This window comes from Patella vulgata, chromosome 5 (genome assembly GCF_932274485.2).
Source record: "Patella vulgata chromosome 5, xgPatVulg1.2, whole genome shotgun sequence".
NCBI classification, from domain to species: domain Eukaryota; kingdom Metazoa; phylum Mollusca; class Gastropoda; family Patellidae; genus Patella; species Patella vulgata.
In genome coordinates, this window is record NC_065883.2 from 28,569,832 (window position 1) to 28,593,406 (window position 23,575).

The following is a 23,575-nucleotide window of genomic DNA, read 5'->3' on the forward strand; positions in this document are numbered from 1 at the left end:
GGCTGGCGCCGCCACTATTAACCGTTGAACAGCCCCCTTTTAATCGAATGACATTTTATATTTCGATACATCAACGGTGATAGCCACAACCTTGATTGCAAACTTGATTTTGGAAAAAAAAAGATATTTAATTTGGCATATTTAACTAAAGGTTGGATTGGCCACGGGGACATTTGAAAAATAGCAAGCAAAGGGAAAACTAAGTGTTGTGAGCGGGAGAGAGTATAATGCCTACCCGATATTTTCGTTTCAAGACCAGACGACTAAAAGCAGGGCATTATTCTATATATACATGTATATAAGAAAATAATCCATATAGCTTTAGTACAAGGGCGAGTTACTTAACCAGCGTTGTTCATAATATTCATTAATGGTCACAGTGATTTGAAAATGGGATATTGTTCATGATTGTTCCAATATTGGATTTGCATTAGGGGAGTTAAAAGAAAATAAAAGAACAGGGACTAAGTTTAGCAAAAGAGAAACCCATTTCAATCATAAGTGGGATTTAGTTTTGCTTGTTATTTTATTGTAAAAATAAATCTATATACATATTGTTACATATATTATTATTTTCGATGTACAAATTTAAGAGATTATATTTAGCAGCATGACAAACGGCCATACTTTCATGATACTGTAGGGCAAGAATGAAATAATTGCAAAAAAACTAAACCAAATAGGACCTAAATGGATACAATAATTAAAATGTGGCATGTCTTGTATTTGGCCAAGGTTTAAACTTGTTAAAACCAAGTTTTCGACACTTTAATAATGCGTCCATTAATAAACAATGGCAAACACATTCATATAAGAAATGGTTCTTCAAAATGTTTTGAATTTCTAACTAATAATGCTCACCGTGTTCAATTTAGATAAAAAAAATTTGCGAAACACTGTATTAAAATAACAATTTCACCACCAAAGGGACCGTCTTGGTTATGTACAATTATTGTATCAAGATCCTTCTTGGGACAAAACAACAAGTTCATAGACGTATCACAAAGAACAGTACATAGTAAACACATAATATAATAAAATATCACATTAAAACTCTCGAAACAACAATATTATATAAAATACTGTAGGTCATATTTTAAATAGCCTTACGATGACCGTTAAAAAAAGAATTATTATTTAATTTGACTACATTTTAAACATGGAATAATGCCACCATAAGTGAAACGCACCAGCCCAGGACATCATATTCATTTCTTTTGCATTTGGGGAGAGGACAGAATTGTCGTGGGATAAACTAATACATGTTTGGTATGTCGTTCGGGTATTATAAACTGAATGTTACTCAGATATAAGCTTCTTGCAAAACGCACCTCTCCCGTTTGTAATTACATTAATGCAAAAAATAATCACATAATATGAACACAAAGGAAGTTGTTTAATTGTTGCAAGCTTTCGTTAAAATAGAACCAATTCCATTTGTCTTGATTCCTTTTCTAGACAACGTCTCGGTTGTGATACCACGTAATTTGGGAAGTTTACATACATAGCTCCGTTTAACAGCTTTTGTCGTATTATAAATGCTAGGGAGAGAACTGAGCATAAGTTAAGAGACAGCAGGGTTAAATTCTAGCACCAATTTCCATCAAGAAACAGGCACAAAATGCAATGTTAAAAATCTGAGCGTACCATAAGGAACCACTAACCGACAATGACGTCATCAAAAATCGAAGTCTGTCAATCGATACACAGCTGATGTCCATAGAACAAACATGCCAAACAGAGCAAGAACCAGACCATCAAGAAGAATGTTAACAAGTGGTTAGACCCAGTTAGTGGTTCATATCAATAACCTGATCTACATAAAAATCGACTGAAATTACTTCCGAAATGTCTATCCGTTTCCAATTCGAATATTTTTTTAACAGATACACTCTATCCGAAAATTGTCTCCATTAATATTTGTCATATTAAGTTATCACGTATATGAAAGCACAAGAAAATTGACACATAATACAGCCAAATCACAACTAAAATTATTCATGATCACATAAAAATGTCTGATTAATGACCATTATGCATTAATAATTTAGAACACACGTGGTGCTCGACATATGGAAACACAACATTTTAAACAGAAAACCTAAGAAGTTATACTTTGAGAATCTGAAACCGCGGAAGAGCAACAATTCTCCGAACACCCATGCCCAGAATCTGATGAGTTCTTTCTTGACCTACCAGCTTTAATGTTTATGGTAGTGACACCTAACTGGGTTTTATTACTGTTCGCAGACATGTGTTTTTCATTTAAATCATTTACGCGGTTCTCAGAATCGGCTGTCGTCATCGTAATCCCCACTGATGACGTCGTTGACAAATCTGGCTCGATTTCAATACGAACATCACTTTCGGTTACTTGATTTTCATCTGATGAAACATTTTCTTCCTCTTCGACAATTATGTCCACGTCGTAAGGGTATAAAGCTGGTTGTGACTGAGACCGACCATGATCATTCACAAACGCTCGATTCTGAGCAAACCAACCGTTCGTACCGATACTAGATCTTCTACTGTCGGGTTCAGAAAAAATGCTTTGTTTCCTAACATTCGGTCCCTGGAAAATACTGCCACGTTTGTCCAGAACAGAAAAAACACTAGATCGTCTACTGGTATCCTAGAAAATAAAAAAGAAATAATTTTTAAAAAATTGTTTACTTTATTCAACTAACACAAATAAAAGTTTACACCACTGGCCACTGGCTAATGTCCTAATGTTGTGGTAGTCTAAAAATTTAATCAAGTCAAGAAGCGATGGCAAACGTGTGCGTATGATATCTAACGTTCGCTTCTACTAAATACTTTGTTTTGCTTAGTAACGGATTTCGGAATTTTCAATAAATCAGAGCTACAAATAGTAAGATACTTAAAAAAATATGATATTAAAGGCTAATAGAGATAATTTATTTTTATTTCGACATGGTGTGATGTAGATCCATTAGTTACTTACATTAATTAACGTGTCATATCTTTCATCTTCTCCTATACTTGTTTCAACTCGGAAAAACTCAGAGATTCTTTTGGGTATAAAATGTTCTAATAAAAGTAGAATGACTCCAAATACAATAGTTGTCACACCTATAAAAGAAAACAAAACGTGAATAGAAAATGTAGTTTGGCTTGAAACGAAAGGGTGTCGTATAACCCAGCTTTCAAAATAATGTGAAATGAAATGAAATGGAGTTTAACGTCCTACTGTTCTGCTCCTAACCTGGGCTAATGAAGAATCTCCATAATACCCATGGTAAATGTCCAAACTGAAACATCGAACTTAATTAAGCAAATGATGTCGTCTAAAGACGAGTAAATATAAAATTTTGGCTATGTGCACTGCACATCCATCACAAATTTATTTACCTGTTATAAGAGTCAACCAAAAACACCAGCCATAATGTGTCTTTAATGAGACGTCATCAAAAGTAATAGCCAGTGATTGGGTCGGCATTAACACATGATACACGATACTGGCCAAAAACATTGTAGTACCCGTAAGAACCATCATGTAGGCACCGTAAACTATAACAGTAAACAGCAGTAAATTGGTTATCAACCAGAAAGCAAACGATGTCCTGCAAAAAATACAAATAATAATTAATCAAAGGACAAATAATATTTAAAGATATATTATCCTTAGCCTTTGTATTTGAATTTCTTTTTAAACACAATTCTAACGTTTCTATACATTAATAGGTGAAACAGTAGTGTGGCATTACAAATTCCAAACAGCACTGTAATACACAAATTTAAATCAATAGGCATGAATTGGTATGTATTTACCATAACAATGCACTTGCTAAATTCCCTGCCAAATGAAAGGAGCGTCCCCAACGTAGACCACCAGAATCAGTACATAAATATTCAGTTACACGCAAGATGGGATCAGGCAACCCTCGTAATAAATAGACAGACAGATGTTCTTCTTCGTGACCGACTAAAAAAATAAAATCAAAGAATAATTAGACATGTGTACAAGAGAACGACAACAAGATAATATTATTTTATATTCTATTATTTCATGAGACTTCTGGCAACTGCCCTGGACAACATTTTTGTTATTTGAAATAGGACGATGCCATAGTGTAAGTGGTACCATATAATGGCGACATATTTTACTATGGGTGTATATAGCTTAAAAGTTAAATGGTAATTTTTATTGATAGGAACTCTTTACTCACAATCTGGCCATGGTAAAGCTTCGGAATAAATAACTTCACCTCTTCTCCCAGGTTCACCAAAATATCCTATAAAATCATTTATATGAGTAAAAGAGAAACACAAACGGAAAGCAAAACACAATGAACGAATAACAATTTCATATTGGTTAGCAGTTTCAGGTGGCAGCTTTCCTGCCTTTGCGAGTAACTTTCGGGCATTGCCAATCTGAATAAAATAGACAAATATTCATCCCATTTATTCTGATAATCACGAGAATCATTTAAATAATAATAATAAAAAAAAATGAATGAAATGTTTATAAAATTTTGATAAGACACCGTAAGCAGTTGAGTTTTTTTTTATCGTCTGTATATAGGATTTTCTTACCCCTTAAAGTAACGTTAGCGCCATGAAGACCGACTTGTATTCCCACTTCTCCTGTAAACATATCAGGTGATCGATAAACGTATGTACTGGATATGTTCTCCTTTCCCATCAACCAGCAATGTCCATATAAAGATACTGAAATATAAACAATACCCATATGCAGATACTAAAATATAAAGAATGGACATAAAAAGATACGTAAAATACAATGACCAGATACACAGATACTGATATATACTCTTAAAAAAGAGTAGGGGATATTCAGAAATAATACAAAACTGCGGAAATGCACTGCTGTTTTTATTATTTTCTACACATGAGTAATTGCTCCACCAATCCTCAGACATTCAGCAATTCGTCGTGGCATGCTCCTATAGATAATCAACCGTCCAATCACGATTTGGGGCAATCTGACCCATTCCTCTTGCAGTGACACGGCCAATTCTTGCAGTGTTGTCGGTTGACGTTAACGTCGACGAACACGTCTCCCGATCAAATTAAACGTAAAACACTTAAGCAAAGATACGCTAAACAGTAAATATTATGCAAGAACCGATAGGAAAGCAAGCATGGATAGATAAACCAGCACGCAGCAGTTTTCACCAACCCTTCCTTGAAGTGTCAAGTTTGATAATGAACCCCTCCCACGTGTATGGCGCTATTGCGTGTCGCATGTGCAGCTCAGTGGTTCTGTTGGGGCGATAAGTTCTTCATCTGTGAACATACTCCCAAAGCATGTCAAATTTCCATGACTATTTATCATATCGCAACCTGCATAGGTATTTGCATTTCAATATCCCCTACTTTTTTTGAAGAGTTTATAAGTGTAAAATGTAATCTAATGAAATTGTAGACTTCGGGGTGCTCTTGCCTACCAGTTATCCAAGCGATACATTATTAAATGAAATGCCATGTTTTAGAAAATGAGACAGGGTTTATAGTAATGTTAGCGCCCGTACGAAAGTATTTTTGAGTTAGTTTTGACTATATTATCTCCTGCCTAATGGCTCATCAACCCATAACCATTCTAATATATCGGCAATATTATGTGAACAGAAAAATCCATCCGTTGGTCTGAAAATATGACGAAAGCGGGATTTTTAAGAGATTTAGTGGTTGACTTACCCAAAATAATGGAGCCAACAGCTACGCCGTAGAATGAACGAACTACTGTACCCCATTTCTAAAAAAAAGAGGAATATTCGTTTACGTGCATTATATTTTGCTTTTAATAAACATGCAATATTGTTAGCTATGTGAACTTGCTGAATAAATAAGAGTACACCACAGGTTGTTCTTTAGACAGTAAGCGTACCACTGTACCAAAAATCAGTCAATAAAATGGAATAAATAAATGTTACATAGGTGCATTTTCATTCGGAAAGTATATTTATTTCACAGTGACCGATTACAAATGCAGGGGAGGATCCGGGGGAGCGAGGGACCCCCCCCCCCCCCCAGCTAAGCAACATAAAAAAAATGTAAAACTCTTTTTATGAGAAAAGTGTCACGGTCGTGTGCTTTATCCTTTATCATCAGATGGAGGGATGAGATAGGCATTCAAAGTGCGAGATAATGATATATGTGACATCACATGATGCTTTACATCAATGAAATTAAATCACAATGTGATCCTATTAATTCATAACAAGCCAAAATAAATAGATGACACATAGTAATTTATCGCACATTTATTTTTTTCAAAAGTATCGAGCAATCAAACCATACGCTAAGTTTCATCACTCTCTATCAGAATCAAGATTATCTTGTCCCAAAGCATCAACTAATGAAATTGATTAGCTCTGCTAGCTTTAGCTCGAAATGTAAATGGACTCAGTCAAGACATTCACCTAATGAACATCTACATCAAGTTTAAACATTCTACCTCAATTAAAAACAGAGTTGTTATGTTTCAAAGTCTTGACCAATCAAACTGCTTATCGCTCCTTAGCCTAAGCAGAAAATTCGTACCATCGAACTTAGTCAAGGTAATGAAATAATTAATCTATATTCATAGTTTCATCGCTCTCATTTCATTACAACCAAAGTTATCGTGCCTACAAGCATCAACTAATCAGATTGCTTATCTCTGCTTAAAGTAAGCAGACAATGTTCATCATCGAACTAGATCAAGGCATTCGCCTAATGAACGCCTACACCAAGTTTGAACATTCTACCTCAATTAGAAGAGAGTTATTGTGTTCCAAAGTCTCGACCAATCAAATTGCTTATCGCTCTGCTCACCCTCAGCAGAAAATGTTCATTATCGAACTTAGTCAAGGTATTTATGTCATAAAGCTATACACCAAGTGTCCTCACTCTCACTTAATTAGAACTAAAGTTATAGTGTCCCAAAGTATCAACCAATCAAAATGTTTATCTCTGCCTACCCTAAGGCATTCACCTAATAGACACCTACGCCAAGTGTGAACATTCTAACTCAATTAGAATGAGAGTTATTGTGTTCCAAAGTCTAGACCAATCAAATTGCTTATCGCTCTGCTTATCCTGAGCAGAGCATGCTCATTATCAAACTCAGTAATGGGATCGATGTACTGAAACTATACACCAAGTTTCGTCACTCTCAATTAATTAGAAATAAAGTTATCGTGTCCCAAAGCATCAACCAATCAAATTGCTTATCTCTGCTTACACTAAGCAGGAAATGCTCATCTTCGAACTCCATCAAGGCATTAACCTAATAAACACCTACACCAAGTTTGAACATTCTAGCTCAATTTGAAGGAGAGATATTGTGTTCCAAAATCTTGGCCAATCAAATTGCGTATCGCTCTGTTTATCCTGAGCAGAAACTGCTCATTATCGAACTTAGTCAAGGTATTGATGTAATGAAACTATACATCATGTTTCATCACTCTCACTTATCGTTATCGTGTCCCAAAGCATCAACCAATTACTTACTTATAAACACTTACACCAAGTTTGAACCTTCTAACTCAATTAGAAAGAGAGTTATTGTGTCCCAAAAATTGTGACGAACAGACAGACAGATAGACAGACGAACCCATTTTAATAGTCCCCTGCTTTTTTTGAAAGGCGGGGGACAATAAAAAATGACGTAAAATGGGGTGTTGGAATTTGGAGTTGATGATGACATCATGCATTGTCAACTGTCAAATTTCCTTAACAGGAACCTGGCAAAGTCCCTCCTGCAAAAATTCCTGGATCCGCCCCTGAATTGTGTCCATTTCAAACTACCAAGCCGCTATTTTAGTATGTCTATAATCGGAATTTTAAGAGCTTTAATCAATAACTTACATCTTTTCCTCGGATACCTAAAGATGCAATAACAGTTGCTATGGCAATAAGAGTACAAAAGTACGTCACGGCGGCTAAAGGTAAGTCTATAAGAGCAGCTGTTCGCCTGTCACCATATGACGTGTATCCTTGTTCACCACGAAATGCTTCAAACCAACCCATTCTGAAAATACAATATACAATACTAAATCGTCGGATATTTCGAGCCTTTAATAGCCTTAATGTTCAAAACTGCAATTTTTCTTTCTTTTTAAGCAAAAGAAAGAAAAAATACCCCCAAAAATAGGATATTAAGAAATTTGCAAACGTTATATCTTGAATTGAAAAATGTCCTACGTTACTGTCAAACTTAAATTCTACAGAAGAAAAAAATATATTCTTAGTTATTTGTTTTTAGAAATCATCAGTGTTTTCAAAAGTTATAGTTCTAATATAAAATTCAGTAGATTTACACTAAACGCATTCAAAATTCTTAGATTTCGTGCACTAATAAAAATTTATTGTGGGGTTTACATTATTTGACAGTTTTATTGGAATTCAACAATGAATTTATATCCATTTTAGTGTCTTAGTTTAACCATATTTAAAAGGTCAAGCCGGGGTATATAGCGCTATATGTTCATGGGAAGGTTACTGCAAGACCAATATTTTCTGTGTAATAGTTAGATGCTATATTAAGAGATGTATAGTTAAATCAGCTTTTAATATAATCGGCGGCAAGTCAAAATAACGGTTATTTGCGATATCACCCTAGGTAGAAGCAGACGTTAACCCCTATAACTACTACAGTAAGAATAACAGTGAAATATAGAGTTTAAGAAATTACATATATTTCTGCATCAAACGGGTTGATGGACTTCAGGTTTTCGTTCCATCCGAACAACTAACTTCTTATCTTTGCCAGGCACCCCGTCTTACACCACTGACAAGTAGAAACCAGGTTGGAAAACCCTGTGGAACTTTCCCGGCATGCGCCAAACATACTGAACCGTTGTGACTTTAAAACACAAAAATCTCTCAATCGCTATTTGACGTTTAAATTCCTTCTTTTATTTTTTACTCCGCCATCTTGATGATTCTATAATGTTTGAAAAGTTATTCCGCTAATATCTACATCAAAACTTTATTATTGCTTTAGGTTTTTTTGTCTTCTGAATTACTATCTAAATAATACCATTCAGCCTTTTTGTGTACAATTCAAATATGAAACGTTTCAGTAGCTTTCTTTCATGTTGTTTTGTTAATCAATAGAAGAAAAAATATTATTAGCGGGGATAATAAAAAGACCATGCCCGGTATAATATCCTTACAGTAGTTTGACAATTCAAACTTTATATTTCAATCGTTCAGATAATAATGATTTTGTCAGCAATATCTGTACCGACGGGTGGGGTTGGCACGCGTCCAATCCGTGTTCTTTGACTCAATAAATCTTCTTTATATATACTTTATAGAAACATAATAGAATAAAATATGAACTTCATACTCCGACAAATCAATCACGTTAAACGTCAGTCAAATCATTTGTAAGTATTAATTTGGAGGACTGATCTGCTGGATTATTAAATTTCATGAAACGAATATTTCCATAGATTAACGATCTGACACCCTTCTATAAGTTCGGATTATCTAATTTGACATGATCATTTTAACGGTCGTGTCAAATTTACTGGCCATGAAAAACGTAGGGGAAATAAGTACATTACCGATCCGAAGGGCCAAAGCTATTTTTAGTCTTCCTCTCCCTTTTCCTTTTTCCCCCTTTTGCATGGCGATTTTTGTTGACTTTTTGGTGTAGAATCGAGGAAAAGGGTTTGAAAATACATTTTCTGCCAGGTTTTGGTGAATATTCATAATTTTGATGCGGAAGGATACAAGAGTTGAGAGGTTGGTTAGGTTGAAATGTAGGGCCTGAAATTGCATGTTTACTTGTCTCTACTCCCAGCTTATGTATCTCAAGTTTTTCATGAAGAACCTCGTACGTGCTTTTGGGCAAGTGGTTGCCACATGTTGCTCCATCTGTGGTAGAAAGCGTTCTACCCAAAGAAAATTTGGGAAAAAGTTAGAGCCGGTCTAAGATACGAGAATTAACATTGGAGTCAATGGGGAAATCTTTAGTGATCTGTGTCCATTAATTATTTGCAGGAGGCGTGTATTACTAAATTTCAACAGTAGTTAATAATTAAATGTCACACGAAATAGTAAAAATAACATAATATCTCGTCTTTATTATATTACTATAGGTAGTAGTAGTAGTAGTAGTAGGTATTAATCTTATTTGACATGTTCATATCATACTCGACCCCCAAAAGTTCTATTTCTTTTTCAAAAAGGGCTGTATATATACAAAATATTAGAATAGAATAATAACAATAATCAGACACCCAAATAATTTGAATGAAAGGGGTTCACTAGTACTAGCCGGTGGGCTCACTTGTCCGCCGCTATACTTACAAATAAATATGAGCTGCATAAACTTGAAATGCCAACATATCACCAGGGACGTACATAAAGATTTTGTTTGGGGGAGGGGGGAGAGAAAAAATTCGACCGACTGATTCACGTGCCCCTAATACGAGTGAAGCTGTCAGGAGTCGAACACCAAAGGTGAGAGTTTTCTAAGGGCCAGATAGCGGATCTAGAAGCTGGAGATGGGGTGGGGCGGATCCAAATCTAGGGCGCCATCAACAATCCCACCCCACAATACTGGCTATAACACTGTCTGAGCGCCCCGGTAGAACACAAATCGTAATGCCTATATATAGTAGTTGTTCGCCGATTCTTAAATCGTCGGAAAGCAGTTTTATTTAAGTTGACATAAAGTTCATGTCATATAATATGATGATTGTTATTGATTTTGTATTTAAATTTAAGAGGCAGTGGCTATAACACTGAGCAACCTGAGAAAAGTTTGAAAAATTGAATCAATATCCTGGCATTTGAGGTCATTGCTATAGGAGCGAATTCTTGTGAACCAGAGAACCAGAAATGGGAGTCAATGGGACAGAATTTCGAGATCTGCCCCTGTAAATACCGCCTGTTTTGCAAGGAATATGATAGTGCTGGGCCAGTATAAGACCACGGAGGAGTGGAAAAATGAAGTCATAATAGAATCTAGCGCCCAATTATGGACTGGGCCTGAAAATGTTTGCCAATGTCCTGACAAATCGGACCAAATTCTCGTTAAGGAGAGGATAAGAAATGGGACAGAATCTTGAGGCCTGTCAATTTCGTCTGTTTTGTGAGAGAAGAAATGACAATTCTACAAGCTGTCGCCCCACGACTCACTCACTAGTGGTACTACTAATTGGGCGATTCACTGTAACTGTTAATATGATAGTAATGGGATAATATAAGACAGGAGAGTTGAAGAATGATGACATAATGGATTTGAGCTTTTAATTTTTTGGGACTGGGCCTGAGGGGACTTTGTCTTACGGGGGCGCTTACTTGGTTTCTGACATGCTATTTACTGGACTTTGGGGGAAGATTTTGCAAAATTTTGATGGTCAGAAAATACTTAGAATATATAACTAAAATACGTTTTAATTTCTACTGGGATTAAATTTATGCAACAAGTAAGAATTGCAAAATTTTGATGGTCAGAAAATACTTAGAATATATAACTAAAATACGCTTTAATTTCTACTGGGATTAAATATATGCAACAAGTAAAAATTCTAAAAGTTCAATAAATCGCCTTAAAGGGACAATAACACTCTTGCTGGCTTGAAAGCTCCAGAAAATAAATAATATCTCTATCTAAGTACTAGATGTTTAAGTGTCCTACCTGTTGTGTAAATTATCCATTACATCCTATTTTACTTGTCCAGAGGGTTCGAAAATATTTTTAAATCGAAGTTTCATTTGAAAAGGTTTACGTTAGACGTTTCAAACCATTATGTTGAATTTTTCAAATTTTTTAAATAAGGTGTGTTAAGATGAAATTTGAATCATCAATTAATTGAAATATTCTAAAATAGTACAATTGTTGACCAGAATAAAGATTGGGACATATTATTCAGTTACAACAAGAGTGGTATTGAGCCTTTAACATTTCACATTTTTTTTTTCAAACATGACAAGTTGACAAGGTCATATAGTTTTGTGTGACGTGTGCAATATAAGTGCACGGATTCACGCTAATACATAATATTTGGGATTTTTCCTTCTATTTGGTATGGTGGCTGATTGGTATCACGTCGTGATGTCGTGGTGTCGCCCTTCATAAGGCGAACATCCGACGTCACGCGTTGCGTAAAAATGTCGTGATGTCGCGTAAAAATGTCGTATTGTCGGGTTAAAATGTCGTGTTGTCGGGTTGTCGTTGTGTCGGGTTAAAATGTCGTGACGTCGGTTTGTCGGATTATCGCCTTATGAAGGTCGACACCACAACGTCACGACATGATACCAATCAGCTACCATGATTTTGGCATTGTTTGTTTACCTCATTAATTCAGTGAGCACTTATTTTGAGATCGACTGCACCCCCCCCCCCCCCCATTTACGCCCCTTCATATCACTAACAATCGTCATTTTATATGTCTCAACAGAAGGGCAAGGGGCTGTAGGCATATTAAACATGCATTAAATTGACACTGGTGAGGTTGCCTCAACAGTGAAAGGTGGGGGGGGGCATATTCCGGCGCATGCACACTTGTTGCCTTACCATAGCTGCGAAAATTGTATGACCCCATTGTTTAACTCGACCGTAAATATTTATTTATAGTACATTTTTTTAGAAGTGATTTGGGGGGCTCCTCAATATTGGGACCCATGGCTGCAACTCAGTCATCACCACCGCCATCCCCTCTCTTTAGTCTGGCCTTAGCTGTAGGAGACATTTTACAACAACCGTTAAAAAATTAACTGAAAGGGGCCGAAAGGTCTTTTAGTTTTAGAACATTCGAACATCTTACTGAAAATGGATCAATGTTTGTACATATACAAAGAGGGTGGGGGGATCAATACCCTAAACGTACCTCCATATTATGCACCTCTTTCGCAAACAAATTATAATTACCATATCTTTTGACAACATAATCCAGCATGTAAAAAAATATGTTAAGATATCCAAATGTATTTCATTTGTGTTTTTGGCCTTTCATGTTAAATCTATCATTCAGTATTCTGGTTTCTACGTATTATAGTTTTTATGAGGATAACCCAGTTTGTAAAGTATACAAAATTATCACGCTTATGTATGCAGTGACGCATAATAGTATATATATACATATATACTTTTTAAGAATAGCAAATGGGTATTGTACACCAAGGTAAAATAATATGCCTCTAAGAGTATATGAATACAAATAAGATGTGCAAGTAAAAGACTCCTTAAGATTTGGCATGTAGCATAGAAAATAAATAGAAATCATATCTAATTCACCTTCACGGTGTGCATTTCGCTTGAAAAGAATATCATACTTTAATAACCGATATTCTTACTATTTCTTAGAACATCTTACACCATTTCTAAGTCTAGCTATCCGGTTTCGTTGATATTGGCTTGATATGAGTTCCCGAAGAATACATTTCCTTTACAGCCCAGTATTATTTAATTTTGATGAAAAAATTTCAGAGAGAAAGTGATAGCATACGAGAACTTCTCAAATAAAGTCGATGCAGCGACAGAAAGTTACCTTGGAACTAATTAAAGCCACCACAATCAATACACATCAAGCCAAGACGATTCAATACTAAAATGGTATCAGACATGCCTACCTGAAATCACCTTAATGCATCCGTTTCCTGAAAATATTTAACCACTTTCAACAAATTTGTCACGGTTATAAACCCAAGACCGAAAAAAAAACATCGCCAGGGATGTATATCAAAATCTACAATACGCCTGTTTTATAATATGAATAACATAAATAAATTGCCAGAATACAGACGATTCTAGACTTGAGTCAGACCTATTTAAGTCTATAGAAATAAACTATTCTTTTAAAAAAATTAAATGGATAATATTGTTTTCACTTCAATGTCCGATATATTATAAATCTAAAACAATGTGATGTACATTTATAAAGTATCCAACTCGAGTTATTAATAGAATGATTTGAAAGCCATAGCAAATACATAAATAAACTATTTTTAATTAGACCAAACAATGACTATTGTATCAATATTTCCTGTCCTTTCATTGATTAACAGAGACAAGGAACGATACTAAAAATGTCTGATTTGCGGTTGGAATTTCCGTATTAAGAAAACAATATGTTTACAAATCTTCCTTGGTATCTTTTCCCATATTGCTCGATCCATGTCGTGTGGTTTTGCTCTCAAAAAGTGTAGATATGTTTAAATATAAAAGATAGTTATTTTTATGACGACATTTAGATAGCATTGTTTTCAAACATTAAATATGGTTTTTTTTTCAGCCCAAGGAGTATACTAACACGTCATCTATGGTATGTTTTGTTTTGCTATCTGGTGTTTAGTTTTTTTTTAAGGTAAAAGTGGTTTTAAGACGATAAGAAGTGTGCTTATGGCAACATCTACACCTCTGACTATTGGAAAAAGATTTTGAAATAGCCCGTCTATATTACTATTCCTAATGAAAAAATGCTCAATCCAAATATTTAAAAAAAAAACAACCAAGAGGATTGTGTGAAACATCGCGATTGATTGGATTTAACTAAGCTTGGCATTCACCAAGGAGGTGATATGTGTCACTTCTTGTTCGGTGTAACGATCAACGAACAACACGACTATCTAAGTTCTAAACAAACAAGCGGTTGCCATGCAAGATACGTCCACATTTTGCAAGAGATGGACAGAGAACAAGCTCAAAAAAAAAGAAGTGATTTTTTCGTACAATCAAGGGCCATAATTCAGGAAGTTATGATCCAATATGTGCGAATATCGAAAGGAACCAAGATCTTTGGGTAATAAATATGTCTTTCAAGTTTCATCAAAATCGGATAAAAATTGTGACCTCTATAGGGTCCACAACTTTGATATACCATATTTTTACGCTCTTTGAGAACGAACGGCGGCCATTTTATCTGTCAATTTTGGGCCAATTTTCACGAAATTCCAACTCCCTCGTCCTTAGGGTGTAACGGTGACATTATAACACGTTTTTTTAAATCTGATAAAAATTATGACCTATATAGGGTCCACAAGCTAAAAACGCGATTTTTCGTACAATCAGGGACCATAATTCAGGAAGTTAAGGTCCGATATGCGCGAATATCGAAAAGAACCGAGATCTTTGGGTTATAAAATTACATTTAAAGTTTCAACAAAATCGGATAAAAATTGTGACCTCTATAGGGTCCACAACCTTGATATACCATATTTTTACGCTATTTGAGAACGAGCGGCGGGCATTTTGTCTGTCAATTTTGGGACGATTTTCATGAAATTCGACCTCAGCTGTTTTTAGGGTGTAACTGTGATATAATAATACGTTTTTTTAAATCTGATAAAAATTATGACCTCTATAGGGTCCACAAGCTAAAAACGCGATTTTTCGTACAATCATGGGCCATAATTCAGGAAGTTACGGTACGATATGCGCGAATATCGAAAGGAACCGAGATCTTTGGGTTATAAACTTACATTTCAAGTTTCATCAAAATCGGACAGAAATTGTGACCTCTATAGGGTCCACAACCTTGATATACCATATTCTTACGCTATTTGAGAACGAACGGCAGCCATTTTGTCTGTCAATTTTGGGCTGATTTTCACAAAATTCGAACTCAGTCTACCCTAGGGTGTAACGGTGATATAATAATACGTTTTTTTATATCGGATAAAAATTATGACCTCTATAGGGTCCACAAGCTAAAAACGCGATTTTTCGTACAATCAGGGGCCATAATAACTTCAGGGGCCTGGAAGTTACGGGCCGATATGCGCGAATATCGAAAGGATCCAAGATCTTTGGGTTATAAACTTACATTTCAAGTTTCAACAAAATCGGATAAAAATTGTGACCTCTTTAGGGTCCACAACCTTGATATACCATATTGTTACGCTATTTGAGAACGAACGGCGGCCATTTTGTCTGTCAATTTTTGGCCGATTTTCACGAAATTCGAACTCAGTCGTCCTTAGGGTGTAACGGTGATATAATAATACGTTTTTTTAAATCGGATAAAAATTATGATCTCTAACGGGTCCACAAGCTAAAAACGCAATTTTTCATACAATCAGGGACCATAATTCAGGAAGTTACGGTCCGATATGCGCGAATATCGAAAAGAACCAAGATCTTTGGGTTATAAACTTACATTTCAAGTTTCAAAAAAATCGGATAAAAATTGTGACCTCTATAGGGTCCACAACTTTGATATACCATATTTTTACGCTATTTGAGAACGAACGGCGGACATTTTGTCTGTCAATTTTGGGCCGATTTTCACGAAATTCGACCTCAGTCATCCTTAGGGTGTAACGGTGATATAATTATACGGTTTTTTAAATCGGTTAAAAATTATGACTTCTATAGGGTCCACAAGCTAAAAACGCGATTTTTCGTACAATCAGGGGCCATAATTCAGGAAGTGACAGTCCGATATGCGCGAATATCGAAAGGAACTGAGATCTTTGGGTTATAAACTTACATTTCAAGTTTCAACAAAATCGGATAAAAATTGTGACCTCTATAGGGTCCACAAGCTAAAAACGTGATTTTTCGTAAAAACAGGGGCCATAATCCATGAAGTTTCGATCCGATACATGCCAATATCGAAAGCAGCCGAGATTTTTTTGGGGATAAAGCTATATTTCAAGTTTCGTCAAAATCGGACAAGAATTGTGACCTGTAGAGAGTCCACAAACAAATTGTGGACGGACGGACGGACGGACGGACAGGGGCGACGACAATATACGTCCACATGAAAATGTGGGCGAATAAAAATGAAACAACAAATTGTAATCTGTGTAAACTTAAATGTAGAAGGAAAAAACTTAACAAATCCAAGTAAAATATTCTATAAATTCCCCCTTTCGTTTCAAATTTGTAATTTAACTATACATGTATTTTTGATTATTTATAATCGCAACAAAGCCATTAAAATCTGTTTAAATTTCCTGGATAACAGATACTTGTTAATAACGTGATTTGAGTTCTAGTGCGAGGTGTCGGGGTGTATTTATAAACAAGATTAAGGTTGATTAGCGGGGTTGACTTCTACACTGTATTGGCCACATGACTTATGTTTACTCCTAAAACAAGACTGTGTTGTTTTAACACATACCATACAGTAGCCACAGATTGACCGTCCACATAGACTCCCGCTAAAGTCACCTTAAAATAAATGCCGACATTTTATTTCCTCACCTCATCTCACGTCTGTCAAGGACGTAACCAAGTTGACACGTGCATGCTATAGCAACACCCCTATTCAGTTACAGTTGCTGTCGCCTTACTTTAGGTCAACGTGCCAAACGTCAAGCCGTAAAACAATTTTACAAATATTTTAAAACGTTCTTTGCACTATAGGTTATCTTAAAACAGGAGAAAGGGCACATGATTTACACCTGGCAATCTCCAACGTTACAACTTTGAGTACAGATTCCTTTAATTTTCTTATCGGCTTCTGAAGAGTTGAAAGGAAATGTATGAGATACCGAAGCAGATCTTACACAAAGTCCAAGTGCACCCAACATAGCTTTTACAGATAATAACCGCTTTTGTAGCCAATATCAACGAAACTGGATAGCTACACCTGGAAGTGGTATAATTATGATCTAGGAAATAGTAAGAATGACATTCCTTTCAAGCGAAATCATAATGAAGCAAAATATATGTAACATATCCCTGAATACACCAAACTTCTTTTCATCGTGAAGGTGAATTAGATACCGCTTACATTAAATGACCCTGAATTCTTGAGTTATACTCAACAAAGGAAAGCACAAGAAGATATTTAACGAAATAGTTTGGCCTAAAACAAATTGTTATTTATCTGAGGGCAAAGGTCTGAATTGGAATTCTACTAGAAAGGGATCCTTAACATTTCCCAGATAAATAAAAGTATTATAAAATATCCGATCTAAGATGCCAACGTGTAAGATTGTTACGCGGCTACATAAACAAAATCATAGCCTTGTTTACAGATAAAGTGTTACATATGTTCTACATTTTCAAGGATAATTTCGATTTATATATTTTAATTTGTAAACAAATAAAAACTAACAATCTCAGATATTTTTCATTATCTATTTCATTTTTGATTTGGCTGTCAATTTATTAATTTCCTTCCAATTATGCGTAGTTTTTTTTCTTGTGCTTGACGTGGGCAGCTTAGCTAGACAATGGGCACAATCATAAATCCTGCACACACAAATTAAAATAATAAGTAAACATTGCATTTTGTTAATACTGATGAGAATATATTTGTATAAACATATTACAAACTAAGCAGGGGACCGTTTACTTTTCCAGTTAACAACGGAAAACAAACCTTCAACAACCTTCGAGGAATATGCAGGACTGAGCTAAGGGGGTTGTTTGAGCCCAATTTTGTTCTGCATATTCATTAATGTGACGTGACATTTACAACCTTTACAAACAAATGTTGTGATATGTACGATAAAGGTGTACCAGTTAGCCTACGTCGAGTCAAATGCTAATTTTTGTTTAATTAGCTTCCTATGATAATCGAGTATTAGCCAGGATTAGGCGAGGGTGGGTTTCTATTTTTAAAACAGATAAAAGACACCTACAACAACGTGTGATGATATACGGAAGTGTACGATAAGTTACCATGGATGGTTAAAGGAAAGGGGTCCCTTTGAATTATGTAAAAATAAACATTTCGATTTAATCATTTGTGATGTGTCATTTAAATTATAAATAGAAACAAAATCCCCATATTAATTTTTTGAAAATGAAAAGTTTATGATATAAATCTCACAGGTTGAATATAAAGACGTAAACTTTTATCAAATCGAATATGACAAGATGTGCTGTACTTCTCAGTTAATATGTACAAACTGAATGAATTAAATAATTATATAAAAAATTTCCGTAAAAGATGTTTTCATCCAAACAATTATTGGATACCACGGACTTGACTGTGAGACAAAATTCCCAAGCATGTCATTCACAAGAACAAAAATTTCGCACAAATCGAATGTTTCTGGAGGGTTTAAGTAACCGATTATGTAAATATCATGAATCAATATTTATCGTTCACAATCCTCGTCATGCACGGGCGTTTCATTTATTTAACAAATTACGACTATTCCTTTATAAGTGACTATTTTAGCTGTTAATTATCTCAATCGAATTATTATTCTGCTATTTGAAAAGCCCGCCATTTCATTGGGTTTTTTTTTATTATTATTATTTCATTTGTGATTTTAGACTTAGAATTCGTGGCAAATAAATATAATGTGTAACCGCAACGTATATGCTTTTAAAGTACACAATTAATCCTCCTCTAAAACTGCTGTTGCGGTAACTATACATTTCCAGGATCTATACCCATCAGAAAGACTAGGCGATATTCCTTGTCAGGCACTCCGTCTTGCAACCTCGGCTCCTCCAATTTATTATAAGACCAAAATAAACGGATATTAATTATTATGTCTTGATTATGCCAGATTTGTCAGAATAATCGATTAATTTCGTTCATTCATTAATTCATATTTTAGAAAACAATTACACTATACATACCCAGGTAAGAAAAAATCCGCCATATTGGAAGCACATTGAGGTAGGTTTTGGACGTGCGGTTCCGTCGGAAACGGAAACAACTGCGACTAATAAAATTGTTTATGTCAATATATCAACGAAATATTGTCGTTAAAATGACTGAAGCAACATATTCTGTAAATGTATCGACTGGAAGAATTTCTGGTTCGTTGTTAAACAAACTTTGTAATTGCCTTAGAGGTGACTAATAGTGGAGGTTGAAATACCGTTTAACTGATGTATGAACAACAGGCCTTCAAACAAATATACCGTATAACGAAACCTCCAACTTCAAATCATTGCACGGAGTTGACAGTTTATGGGGAAACAGACCGACAAAATTGCCTTTTAGCCACGATTCCCCTTTATATCCGCGAAAGTTGTTGTTGTTATTTTTCAGTAATATATAATGTTATGTTTATGTAGTTACGGTCTACGTGTAAATTACATGTTTTAAGAACATAACACAACCAGTAACCCACTACTTACATCCATAAGAAAGACATTTTTGCATTTCTACCTTGTTGTCTGTCCATATATGAAATAATCCGCAATCGCTCTGTGTTCTTCTCTGTCCGTAATTGTGCAGACGACAAGATAAAGGGAAACCAAATTCAAAGTTTAAGAGTGAGCTTGACTGAAAATGCTAAACCTGTTAGCTATCATTTGGATTGTTCCAGCAAACAGTTTAAAATAATTGTGCTAACTCCACATGCAAGGTAAGATCGCTTTATTATAGCAGAAATCCCTTAATTCAAAGGGATTTCCAATCAATTCCAATTTTAAGATTTGATTAGAAGAAGGCGCCGCCCCAAACATTGATGGCATGGTTTGCTGGCTTTACTTCAAACAACACAACAATATAGACGGTATACACTGTACATATTTGGAGATTAACTGCACATGAGATAGATAATTTGGACAATACCAACATACGAGATAGATAACCTGAAGAGTAAATGACTGTAAGATAGATACTTTGGATACTGAAGACGGGCACATGTCATGCAGTGTATTATGAGGGAAAGTTTTGTCAGGACAGCGACGTTTCGGCCTTGTCTTTATTGAATTTCATCTGTCGAGGGTTCTTTTACGTGCACACCAATGTGTATAAGGGACTTTCCATGTCAAATCTCCCGTCCTGCAGCACTTACGATGGAAGACTACAATGGAAAATTCTGAGGGTTACCCTTCGAGTTTAATTTCCATTATCTTTTCTTTAAAGAAAATAACCAAACTATATAATATAATTATTCAAAATTCAAATATACTGCTCTGCGTAACTTTAAACCCCAGGTGCACTCAACACTCGTTTGTTAAGCATGCTTGCGCAATCATTAAAGGACAATTTGGTGTCAGTGAATATCTTACATAGATTCCAAATATAATTTTTAAGTAAACCGATATAGCGCGGTTTAGCAGTGACCTGACCTATTCAAAACGGATGTGACGTACCTCATAGGAGAACAAAGATTGTTTTCATTGGAGGCTCAAGGATATAATGTGGTTTGTTTTGGTCAGTATAAGACTGTGATTGTAGATTTTCTCACTGAAAATGCACTGTTGTTGTGTACCGGGATGTTCGCATCCAACGTTAACTGTGAAACTTGGCATTCCTTTTCACAATTTCCCAAAAGATCCAGAAATATGACGACGGTGGCTTGTCAACATAAGAAAACAGAACTTCCTGTTAACACAAGTGCACAGAAATTAAAGAACTATCACGTATGTGGCAAACATTTCAAACCAAGTGATTACGAATGTGTAACAAAGCATTTAGTGGTACCTCATCTATTTAAGAAAAGGAATATTTTGAAAAAGACAGCAGTTCCCAGTGACGTAAATCCTAATAATGCATAACTAACAGATAACTAACTTCACGGCTAGCGACACTAGCGCCCCCTAGAATATCGTCGTGTATAAGAGTTACCATATATACACGACATTTTTGCAACACGTGGAATTATCAATATTTCTACACAGTAGCTCTGGAATACGTAATTTTCTTAATTTTTCGGTAAGCAAGTTAACTAATCTCTATATTTTATTTCTACAATTCCCACAAGGCCGTAATACCGCTATAAAAAATTATAATGCATTTTTCTCCCAACACGTACGTTGTTGAGGATTTGCGTAATTTATATGCTGTTTTTATTTAATATGACAGTTGGTTGGATTCGAAAAGCAGTACTTCATATCAATTGCCCTTTTTTGAAGATCATAATATTCTCGTTTACATGGTGCGTGACTGTAATAGCGGTACATGGCTTTGTTCTAGAAAATTCTTATGACACGTGGACAATACGTGATTGGCTAAGAATGGACCGCTTCACGCCATCGATAAGATTCCCACATATCAATTAACTTTTATTGTTCTACTACCAGACACTCATCATTAATTATCACTTAGTATAATCTGTTGACGACTATGTATACAACTCTATAACACCAATCATGAGATTATGTGGTTTCTATACGTGCGCATTATTCTGCGTGTGTGTGTGAGTTAGTTGTATTTTACGTCCGCTTTCACCGAGGTGATATCGCAGACCGTACAATTTTATAGTTACATAGTGGAGGTCGATCGTAGCCATGTTTGAGAATTGGGTTTTGAAAAAAAGGCTATTTTTCCGGTGTACAAAATGACCGATGTTACGGTCATTTACCTTAGCCCTCGGTCCCGACCGACATATGCGACCGACGTGGAACCCATGGTTCCCACTCAATTTTCCTTCAAAGAATGTCAAACAAGTAAAGGTAAGTCATTGATAGGGGCTATAGTCATACACAGCCCCATATACTATACTGTCCCTGAAACCGTAAATAGGATAATAGATAAGCTCAGTTTTGTTCAATGATTCTTACAAACGGTAAAACACGTTTCAAATTTTGAAGGGGATTGTTTCAAAAGGTCTGTCATCGAGGCGTGGTTTTGATTCCCCGGTTGTACGTGACAAGTAGTAGCGTCGCTTGTCCAAACTGGTGCATTTTCTCCAGATCCTCCGGTTTTCTGCCACTGCTAAAGACCCTAAGTGCAAGCGAATTATTTATATAAAATAGAACATGTTAGTCCTGAAATGACCTAGTTTGTGTCGAGTGAACGGTAAAATAATTTTTTAATGGTCAAATCTACATTTAATCAATTCTTTTGATTTCTGAGTTTGATAAATAAAATGCCAATGTATCATCACCCAAAGAATTACATGTGCAGAAGGCTACTAGATTTTATAGCATAGGATTAGTTCTACAAATATCCTATTATGAAAAATAGTGAAATGGATGAAAATGATTAGTAAGACCCACAATTATGTTCCTTCTCTGTTTAATATATTACATTGGTTAAATTTGTAATAAATAATCTTATGGCATTTGACATGAATCACTTAATGATAAATGTTATATAAATTTCTTGATTTTTGTTTTAAAGGAAGTTTGGAGTGTCATCATAATGCTATGTTGAAGTTTGTAACCAAATGAATTCATTTTCCATATGCTGGTATCCTGGCTAGAGCTCAACTTGCAGTTATCGAACACAATGCTAATGTTGGTCGAAAACAGGCAGTAACAAAAAACAGTAAGTAGTAAACAGTTTCTTCATGAAGAATCACGGAAGTTACTTAGCTATGTGCAGACCTGGAAATAATTTGAGCATGCAAAAAAACCCTAACAAATCACTGCCAAACAAAATGACAGACACCAGAAGGATTGTGCCTGACATTTCCAGGCATGGCCATGTACACCCAGACTCGGGCATGACAAGCATCACTAATAATTACAACTTGATGAAATAAGTGGACCAATAATATCAGTCTTATAAATGATGAAGATTTGTACCAAGTAGTCGGTTAAACTTTGATTATACACACATATACTGGTACAATTATGTTTAGTTACAAAACTAATAACGGAAATTTAAGCGTCTACAATTATTCAGCAGAAAATGATTCCATGGCCTCATATCCCATTAAAGATTTTTAACTTCATACTGTATTTAATTTTTCAGATAACCCAACATTTAAAATTGTGCAACGTAAGCAAGACAAAGGTGTGTACAAAGCAAACGAATTTTGAATCAAA

At 35.3% G+C, this 23,575-nt stretch overlaps 2 protein-coding genes across 5 annotated transcripts in view; one reads left to right on the forward strand and one right to left on the reverse strand.

The window, feature by feature from the left end:
• Positions 1 to 465: 465 nt before the first annotated feature.
• Positions 466 to 23,575, reverse strand: part of LOC126822319 (dual oxidase maturation factor 1) — a 41,885-nt gene continuing 18,775 nt past the window's right edge. For 2 of the 4 annotated variants that reach the window (XM_056100836.1, XM_050551127.2), the window contains exons 2-9: positions 7,837 to 7,999; positions 5,683 to 5,740; positions 4,558 to 4,692; positions 4,191 to 4,256; positions 3,793 to 3,946; positions 3,373 to 3,584; positions 2,966 to 3,093; positions 466 to 2,632 (exon numbers count right to left, since the gene is read on the reverse strand). In XM_056100836.1, coding sequence (XP_055956811.1) covers positions 2,102 to 2,632; positions 2,966 to 3,093; positions 3,373 to 3,584; positions 3,793 to 3,946; positions 4,191 to 4,256; positions 4,558 to 4,692; positions 5,683 to 5,740; positions 7,837 to 7,998 — 1,446 coding nt within the window. In that variant the 5' untranslated portion in view covers position 7,999 and the 3' untranslated portion in view covers positions 466 to 2,101. Of the gene's footprint in view, positions 2,633 to 2,965; positions 3,094 to 3,372; positions 3,585 to 3,792; positions 3,947 to 4,190; positions 4,257 to 4,557; positions 4,693 to 5,682; positions 5,741 to 7,836; positions 8,000 to 8,662; positions 9,382 to 13,560; positions 13,626 to 23,575 lie in introns of those variants that run through there. The other 2 variants (XM_056100837.1, XM_056100835.1) reach the window with 2 other exon arrangements.
• Positions 20,117 to 23,575, forward strand: part of LOC126822318 (dual oxidase 2) — a 71,299-nt gene continuing 67,840 nt past the window's right edge. Inside the window, exon 1 of the mRNA XM_050551121.2 lies at positions 20,117 to 20,217. The gene's annotated coding sequence lies outside the window, so the exon portion shown is untranslated. The remainder of the gene's footprint in view (positions 20,218 to 23,575) is intronic.